Source organism: Limulus polyphemus, unplaced genomic scaffold (genome assembly GCF_000517525.1).
Source record: "Limulus polyphemus unplaced genomic scaffold, Limulus_polyphemus-2.1.2 Scaffold452, whole genome shotgun sequence".
NCBI lineage: Eukaryota > Metazoa > Arthropoda > Merostomata > Xiphosura > Limulidae > Limulus > Limulus polyphemus.
The window spans coordinates 188,495-198,330 of NW_013666062.1; the positions used below are offsets into that span (position 1 = coordinate 188,495).

The 9,836-nt window shown below is 29.5% G+C and overlaps 1 protein-coding gene across 1 annotated transcript in view; it reads right to left on the bottom strand.

The window, feature by feature from the left end:
• Nucleotides 1-9,836, bottom strand: part of LOC106458373 (lysosomal alpha-glucosidase-like) — a 43,686-nt gene that overhangs the window by 13,194 nt on the left and 20,656 nt on the right. Inside the window, exons 7-11 of the mRNA XM_013917880.2 lie at nucleotides 8,497-8,607; nucleotides 6,202-6,318; nucleotides 5,432-5,631; nucleotides 2,438-2,574; nucleotides 446-597 (exon numbers count right to left, since the gene is read on the bottom strand). Coding sequence (XP_013773334.1) covers nucleotides 446-597; nucleotides 2,438-2,574; nucleotides 5,432-5,631; nucleotides 6,202-6,318; nucleotides 8,497-8,607 — 717 coding nt within the window. The remainder of the gene's footprint in view (nucleotides 1-445; nucleotides 598-2,437; nucleotides 2,575-5,431; nucleotides 5,632-6,201; nucleotides 6,319-8,496; nucleotides 8,608-9,836) is intronic.

Genomic DNA, 9,836 nt, shown 5'->3' on the forward strand with positions numbered 1-9,836 from the left:
GACAAAACATTAAAAAAAACAACTGATTCATGAAAGACATTAGCAAGTTATCACTACTGTGGTTATGACAAAACATTAAAAAAAACAACTGATTCATGAAAGACATTAGCAAGTTATCACTACTGTGGTTATGACAAAACATCCAAAAAACAACTGATTCATGAAGTGCATTAACAAGTTATCACTACTGTGATTATGAAAAAACATTCAAAACACTACTGGTTCAAGAAGGGCATTAACAAGATATCATTACTGTGGTTATGACAATACATCTCAAACACAACTAATTCCTGAATAGGATTAACAAGTTATCACAACCGTGGTTATGACAAAACATCCAAAACACTACTGGTTCAAGAAAACAGGGCAATAAATGATGTGTGGCTACATAAATACATCCAATACACAACTGCTTCATGACATACATTAACTGTAAACAACTCACTATCTGTTCATCACTGTTGTGGTTACGTGAGAAAGGATAAAAAGCTCCGAGAGCTGACCATCTGGCACAGAGTTCCTCTGTTGTGTTTCCATTAAACCCACATATGTCACTTCCAACCATCGGAATACCAAACATGTTGAAATTCAGGATAGCTGTTAAAGAGACTAGTTTAGTAATACAATATATAATTTCTATATATAATTTTCAAATTTTTGTTCCTTAACAGTTTTTTCACTATAAGATATTACAAAATTAATATACATAGCTTTTTTTTTTAAACTTTGCCTTTGCTTAATTTCAAATTCATTAAAAGCATAAAATGCTTGTTTTTTCACTAGTTATAAAGCTTTTGAAATAATTAAAAACATAGTCACAAAATGTCCATGTCTTACATCTAGCCAAGTTCTCACATACTGAATCTTTGAAGGGGTTAGGATAGCTTTTAACACAACCAAAATTACTGACCTGTCCAGTAACCATTTTGATTACATGGTATGAAGTTTTTAAATAACTTTAAAACTGAAAAAGTTGGCAAAGTGAAAAACCTGTTTGTATATTACATTTTAGTTTAGAAAACTTTGGCTACATAACTGCTTTATTAGGATGTGCCCTTCATGCCAAATTAACCTTGTTAAGCTTGGCAGGTAAAACAAAATTAATGGAATTCTGACAAAAAATATTGCTCGTTTTGACAAGTGCTTAAAAAATGTATTTGTCATATTTCATATTTTAAAATTCAGAAGTTTATTGCTTCCTAAGAGAATGCGAGTGATAAAATAACTAATATGATGTTCTAAGTAAAGGCAAAAATCAGGCATTTCTGCAGCACATTGGGTGGTGTGGTGAAATGTGTGTGCATAAAATATTAAAAATATTTGTTCTTTTAAATTTTGGAATTTTAACCAATAGATTCAAGGACCTAGAACAGTTGTTACAGCATCTAGTAGCTTATCAGAATGATTGCTTTGTTTGTTTAATGTCAAGCATAAAGCTACACAATGGGCTATATGTGTTCTCATCACCACATTATAAGCCCTCAAACTTACTACTGAGCCACTGGAGAAATTAAAAAAGTACCTTTAAATTATCATTTTTCAAATATGGTATCCAGATTACATAAAAAAAAAAAATTATGTTTCCTTTTTGTACTATTGATTTAAATAAGTAACTCACTATAATATATTGCATAAATAATGATTCCTGCATATTATTTGCAAAAGTGAACAAAGACTATTAAAAATGATTTCCCTATATAACAAAAACCCGAATATATCATGTATTAAATCCAAAGCATCTCAACTAATTAAATTTTAAAAATTCAAAGAATATTTAACTACAACAAGCATATCGGGCTCAATTTAAATTTACTGTCTGCTCAAACTTAAATTTCTAAGTCATGATCTTATTTTTTTTTATAAACTTATGATTCTTACATAAATAAGGCCACCAGTTATGGAAAGATCCAAAGAACTACAACCTTTGTGTTGTAATATCAGAATTGTAGATTCAAAAGCCAAAAATGCTAATGAATCAGAAATATGAAACTCATATTAGTCTACATACTAAAAAAACAAATACAAATTTCCTAAGCTTTTATTTACTTTTGTCACAAAATATGGTGTGTCAGTAACAATCAAAACATTTTTCTGCACTAAAAATGTGAACTTTAAACTTGTGAGTCACAATTATATTTATTTCATTCTTTATATCCTCAGGATTATCAGCCCCTGCTACTTGTAAGACAGAGTAAACTACTGGCAACAAGAAAAATATAGATTGTGTTTGTAGAATGGAAACCTAAGTATATTATAAACATACATAAGTAAATTACTTTTACAAGTTAGAGTAAGTAAACTCAAATGAAACTATTAACTCATAAGTTAAGGCTGGTACCAAACCAAACTACTTGTTTATTTTTATCTCATTACTGGCCCAGTACTATGCATAGACATTATTTATGTATTTGAGTAGCAAATGTATTTTTGTACTTACAAGGTATTGTCCATCTCATATGATCCCAAGATGAAAAAATGTCCCCATCCCAGTGACCTCCAAAATAGCCTTGACCAGGAAATGTGGATCGTGAGATGATAAATGGTCTCTTTTGCTCACGAGTTCTAACTAATGCACTAAAAAGAAATGAATGAAAATAATAATTAATGTTTTAACCAAACATCTAAAACAGGTGTCTACACCAGGTACTATTGTTTGTTTGTTATGAATTTCGTGCAAAGCTACATGAAGGCTATCTGTGCTAGCCATCCCTAATTTAGCAGTGTAAGGCTAGAGGGAAGGCAGCTAGTCATCACCACCCACCTCCAACTCTTGGGCTACTCTTTTTACCAAAGAATAGTAGGATTGACCATCACATTATAATGCCCCCACGGCTGAAAGGGTGAGCATGTTTGGTGTGATGGGAATTCAAACCCGCAACCCGCAGATTACAAGTCGAGCGCCCTAACCACTTGGCCATGCCGGGCCACCAGGTACTATAATGAAGTTAATGATGGGAATTACTAAAGTCTCATTTTAATCAACTATCAAAAATAGTTCTATTTATCAAGGCATTATATGGAAATGAGTGAAAACGATAACTAGCCATATTATAACCACTTAGAAATGTATTTTGCAAAAGATATTATAAAAAAAAAAAATTTTTATGGACCACATACAAAGCCAGTTCATCAACATTTCAAGTTAATCATTCTTTCAAGATACATAATTATGTTTGTAAATTAATTTCCAGATTATATTCATAAGTGTATAATTTATTTAATTTTGCCTTCTTTTTTCTTCAGAAACAAAGTTGCATATTGTCTATAAAAATTATTTGATATTTAACATTAGTATCTAGTTAGGTTCTAACCAGGACAGTGTGAAGAAAAAGAAATGTATATATATAGATGAGTTCTACAAAAGCTGTGAAGGATGAGCACAAAAGCATTTATATTTCCTAAACCAGCAACAATAGAACAACTGTTGTGACTTTATAAAGGTTTAGGTTCATAATCAAGTTACCCTTTTTTAACATTACAATGCACCAAATAATCTTATGGACACTTACAAGTAAAAAACTTTCCAAAATTAATATGTTGAAAAGTTAGATATGAAACATATGACAAATTTAATGTTGCAGACTCATTACAAAAGGCACTGTGATTAAGAATATGTAATAGAAAGTTATAAGCTGTGGTGTGTGTATGAATATCTAATAATGATCCAACCTTCTTACTCTTTAAAAAATAGCAAAAGTTTTTATAGGGAAAAGATTGAGTAATCATATTATATATTTTACTTATATTGAGCATCATAGTATGAAGTGAATTCAAAATTCTCATCTGTATAAAGACAGGTGTTCGAAAAGAACTAACTTAAATGGATTTTGTCTTTACAAAATTGTTGCTAGATAGCTTACATTCTCTTAATAGTTCATTTTGTCCACCTAATTTAACTGTCACATCAACATGTCAAAGGATGTAGCTAAATGAGCACAACATTATGTACTGATGTATTGTTAAGTCCAACAACGACACACCATAAATAGAACCATAGCTTTTTTTTCACTAGCTTCAACTGATAACTTACAGCCTGTGTGTTGAAATTATCTGCTGTTCTTTGTTGCTCATGCTCAAGTGAAGATGTGCCAAATGTCTGAACACAAACTTATATATATCTATATGTTTCTTACCTTATTTCTCCAGTGGAATTCCACAATGTTTAATTACTTTAGGTATTCAGTTGTTCTTATCATATTTCATAAGCCAAAGTTTACAAAGACAGAGAGAAAAACTATTTGGATTAATTTGTCTACACCAGTAATTCTAAATCCTTGGTCCATGACAAAGTTGTTTAATTACAGAAAAAAGCAGCAGCATAGTGTATAGATCTCATTGTGATCTGCTAACTAAAAACAGAAAAGCCAATACCATAGTGCATAGATCTCATCATGACTTACCAATAAAAAAACATAAAAAAGCAGCAGCATAGTGTATAGATCTCATTGCGATCTGCTAATAAAAACAGAAAAAGCCAATACCATAGTGCATAGATCTCATCATGACTTACTAATAAAAAAACATAAAAAAGCAGCAGCATAGTATATAGATTCCATTGTGATCTACTGATAAAAAAAATTCAAGTGTTTCACAAACAATTAGGTTGAGACCCACTGAATAGCATGATAAGTAATCTACAAATATGTTCATGAGGAAGAGTTGGAAAAGTTATTACTAGAGGAAGCAAAATTTCTTTCTAATAAATTGCAACTGACAACAGTATGACAAATTCAATTAAGAATTATTAAAAAAATATGAGAGAATTGTATGTCATATACTTAGTCATTTTAAAAATGTCCTCAATTTGATTTAAACAAAAGTATATTTCAATATCAAGTAGTGTTTCTAACTATGAAGGTGGTGCAAAAACTGTTAAAATGTGAATGTATTGATTAATGTGTCACATTCTCCAGGAACAAGAGTCTAGAAACAATCATTAAACATGTATTAATGGAAAATCATGCTCATGATTCTAAAGAAAAGTAAATATCTGAAACTGCCTAGTAAATGTCTTTTTTCTTACCTTCATGTACAAATATTCTGTAATTAAAGTTTATGGTTCATTAATTATCTCTATCACATGAAAAAACCTTTACATGTAAACTACAGATGTAATTATGCAATACAAAATGATAAACAAGAAATATGTAACAGATTTCTCAGGTAACTCCTATAAAAATTACACATTCTATAGAAAAGTCCTAGAATAAGAAATTGTAACACCAGTTTGTATATAAAACATAATTAAGCATACATAAAATTAAAAAACAAACAAATACATAAAACACAACAATTGCATGTAATTTATGGAAACAGAAAAAACAGATGAGACTATATAGCCACCAGCTTCTATTAATCTTAAACAAAAGTGTAGAAAAAGCTGGTTTTCCTAAGAAAATCTAAATGAAAAGAACAAACATAATTAACTTACATATTTGTTGCTATAGTCTCAAAGAACCCATACAGATTATGAACATTATAATGCACAGAAAGGTTGTGTTGTACAGTCATACAAAAGGTCTTCGTACACAAAGGGTCATTTCCTGGTATATAAGGAGGGTGTTCTAATGGAGAATCTTTAGGACAACCATCTTTTTGTCCATTGTAGAAGTTTGAAGGTTCATTCATGTCCTATATGATAACAACGGTTCACAGAAATAAATAAAAAATGATCAAGGTTACAAAATGGCATTCTGTAATAATTTAGTTGCACATAAGAACACATCATACATCTTCCAAAAAATAAGTTGACTTTGACACAACTGAAACTCTTTAACAGTAATGCTCGAGTTCAAAGTTTTACTTTTTATTTGAATGTTTAGTGAAATTGTTAGTTTTCATTTGTTGAATACTTTTTTTTAAAATAAAGCCGCTTAACAATTAAAAAAAAACTAAACTTTGCATTGTAACCACACAGCAGCATAGATGAAGGTAGTACATTCTTTAAAATATATTCATTTCCAATGGCCAATTTAAGCTTATGTGAATTCAGTTCTTTATTACTAAGTAACAATACTAGGAGACAAAAATAAATAGACTTTCTTGAAATAATCAACAAAGAAAATTCACAATATTGAAATAAGAACAGTAATTTTGTCTTTTAATACTCTATTGCTATTGCTCAACATTCAGCTAATAGTGAAGTGAGGGGAATTACAGCCCTCACAGCACCACAGTCTCAAACTTCACATTCATACATACAATCCATGCTCCATCAAAGTTGATTTCCTTATGGAAATTCTGGAACTGATCAGTCCAATAGTCCACAGTTCTGAGGTCTGTGAAGTCTGGAAATACAGCTAACTTGTAGTTCCATACCTACAAATTAATATAAATTATGAATTTCTTTTATACTGGTGTTAAATTCTGTCCTGTAACAAATACTGTTATGTGGTTATGTATTACATTTAAATTATATGAATCATTCAGAAATTTTTATATTATACATAGAAAATGAAAAGATTAGATTAAATAACATTTTAACAACAATGACAAAATACAAGGATTATATATATTTTACACCAAATACATGTGCTATCTTTATGGTAAACGTTTTTCTGTAGGTAGAGTACAAGCCACAACAGCACCACTGTAGAGAAAAAACTAGTGGATATTAAATAAACATAACAAATAACAATGAATAGTGAGTATAATTTTGAGGAAAAGAAATCTATCAAATGGTTTAACCCTTCCATTATGGGCTGGGTGGAATCCACCCAACTTGTAATTATTAGAGTATCCATGAGAGTAATTATACTATGATTTTTGATAATATATGCACATCTTTACAAAATTTTGCACGTTATTGGTAAACATTACAAGGTTTTCATACACAAAATATTAGGTTTTTAAATTAAGTATTAAGATTTTTTAATTAAAGATTTTCTCGTAAACCTTTTTCTTTCAGAATGTTGACTATCCAACATGTAAAGCAATTTTGCTTTCAAGATTTAAGATACTTTAACGCATTAGAACATTTTCAAATTTCACAAGAAATCTTTATAATCTCCAAATTATCATCAAATTTTTTTGAGACAAAACTTTATATTTTATTTGTTATTTTCACTACTGCATTTCTCTACGGGTTGGTTTGATTTGACCTACTTTAAAACCTCATTAAAAAATTAGGAAAAAATATAAATTATGATTTTTTCATTCTAGAATGATTACAGATTATAACACAAATGTTTAGTCTAAATAGCTTAAATCTCATAACATTATACATTTATATATATTTATTATTCTTATTATATTGACCTTCCAGCCATGCCTGGCTAACAATACAAAAGTTACAACGATGCACCATACATGCACTTGACAACTGACCTTTAGTCTTCACAAAGTGACCTGTTTAGGCTGTTTAGTAGACTAGTATTTTGTAAAATAGTCACATTTCAATTATTATACATTATTACTATTTACAAATAAGTTCTTAAACTTATTTTTCTTAAAACACAGAACAGTAAATAAAGAAGTAAAACAAACAATTATCTCTTCTAGTTATGACCTTTGTACTCATTTGCCACTTGTAGGTTGCTGAGCCTTATGGAATTTTCCACATGGAGGATGTGAAAATAATTTTTTTTTAGGTTTCATATATACATTTTAAGTAACCAAAAAATCATAAATTACTATACTGATACCATAGAATTCCACTATAAATTATCAAGCATAGTAACTAATCTGTATTTGGGTCTAAAAAAATATGAAATTTCGAGTTAAATAAAGACTTACCTTATTGTTTGAAATCTTGTGTGAAAAGAACAAAATTAACAACATATCATGTCAAAATGGCTCACAAAACCATGTGGGGGACATTCTGAGGTTTCGAGTGATTATTCGTGTCATATACAGAAGTAAGTGTATATAAAGGAGCATTTCCAAAAATAGAAAGAGGTGGGTGGGCTCAGTGTGTTTGATTCAGTAAATGTAGCAATATCTCAGCAAATAGAAATAATAAAAGGTTCTTATTTTATATTCTAGCTTGTCAATATCGGTAATTTGAGTTTCTAATTCATAAAAAACTATAAAGTTTGTTATGAATTAGGACAAACATCTAATTTGAACCAATGTTGCATTCAACATACCCCGTGAAAACACAAAAATCGATATTTAAGATTTTTTTAAAATATTTACTTTTAAATTAAGAAATTAACTAATGTATAACACTAAAATTTGAATTATAATGTACAATTTGAAACCAAACTTACTGACATACATTCACAAAATTGCAGTTCAATAAAATTTTGAATGCAAGTCTACAAATGCAATAAAATGACTTTTGATCCATGATTATAAGAAGACTTGTCTTGGTAGGGTTAACACAGCCCTAAAATTTGGTAAGCCAAAACTCCCTAAAAGAATACAAACTACATACTAAAAAATGAAATGAGCAAAAACATTTCTAACAAGTTTTATTTAACATCATCCTTATTTTAAATGTCTAAAATTAAGAGTGTGATGTTAAACATTGTATAATCAGATAAAAAAACCTACTTTTCCCTCAAATATCTGGCCAGTACTGTTCTTAACAAAAATATCCATCTGAAGACCTTGATCATAAGGAGGGTAAGTCCCTGGCTCCTCTCCACTACTTATGCCTGGATCCTTCAAATATATATATATATGAATATAAATGTTAAATGCAAATTGTTACAATGTTCAAAGAATCTGAAATAACTTTTCACCTAATGGTATTTATGATATACAAGTTGTGTAAGATAGCTGGATATAGTTTTAATATGAGAACAATTAATTGATTTAAAACTCCTATCACTTTTTTCAGAGAACAATATTTTGCTGAATGTGGGAGAGTGGGAGTAAAAAAAAAGGCATACAAGATCCTGAAATAGTAAGACAATAAAAGGTCATAATTTCAACTTTTATTTTTAACATTATTTCACAAACCCAATTGCCTAAAAAGGTTTATATATAAAATTGTATACACATCTGTAATCACGTTGTTCATAAATTTTTGAAGAAGCTGCTTTCACTGGAAAGAGATCCAGTGACCATAAAATGGTGATATTAATTTTATTAAATCTTCAAATATTCTACATGAATTATGCCCTTAGAAGTCGTTATTAACAAATATATATTTATTCTCTTTACTTTTCAAGTTTAGAAGAAACTAAATCATTAATTTCAGGTTTTATTGTTGACAGTTGCTTTGAATACAAGCAAAAATGTCTGCTTCTTAAATATATTCCAAAAAATTATTTAGCTTAAACTCTTAAATAATACAGAAAGTGTCTTTACATTACTAATACATATATTGTTTCAAAAAGTTGTACAAGGAGTACAATTATAAGTTTCTTTTTTATACCATCTCTATGTAAAAATTAATCAACATTTTCCACACACAATATATATATATATATATATTATATTGCACTACCAAATCATCAATACAAAACAATTGGCCATGTTCTTAAATTTATCTCTTCCATGAAACATGTTGCTGATTAGGGGGGTGGGGGGCTCACTATGAAATGTGTTGAAATTTCACAAATTCATTACACAAAACAATTAAACAATTATTGGAATTTATAAAATTTGCTTCCTTATTCAGGCTCTGAACAACTAGACCATTGGTTTAGAAGTTATTCCACCTTCTCCTAATGACACTTGGATACACTTGTAGCTAATTTATAACAGTTGCTGCCTTATTCAGGCTCTGAACAACTAGACCATTGGTTTAGAAGTTATTCCACCTTCTCCTAATGACACTTGGATACACTTGTAGCTAATTTATAACAGTTGCTTCCTTATTCAGGCTCTGAACAACTAGACCATTGGTTAGAAGTTATTCCTACCTTCTCCTAATGACACTTGGA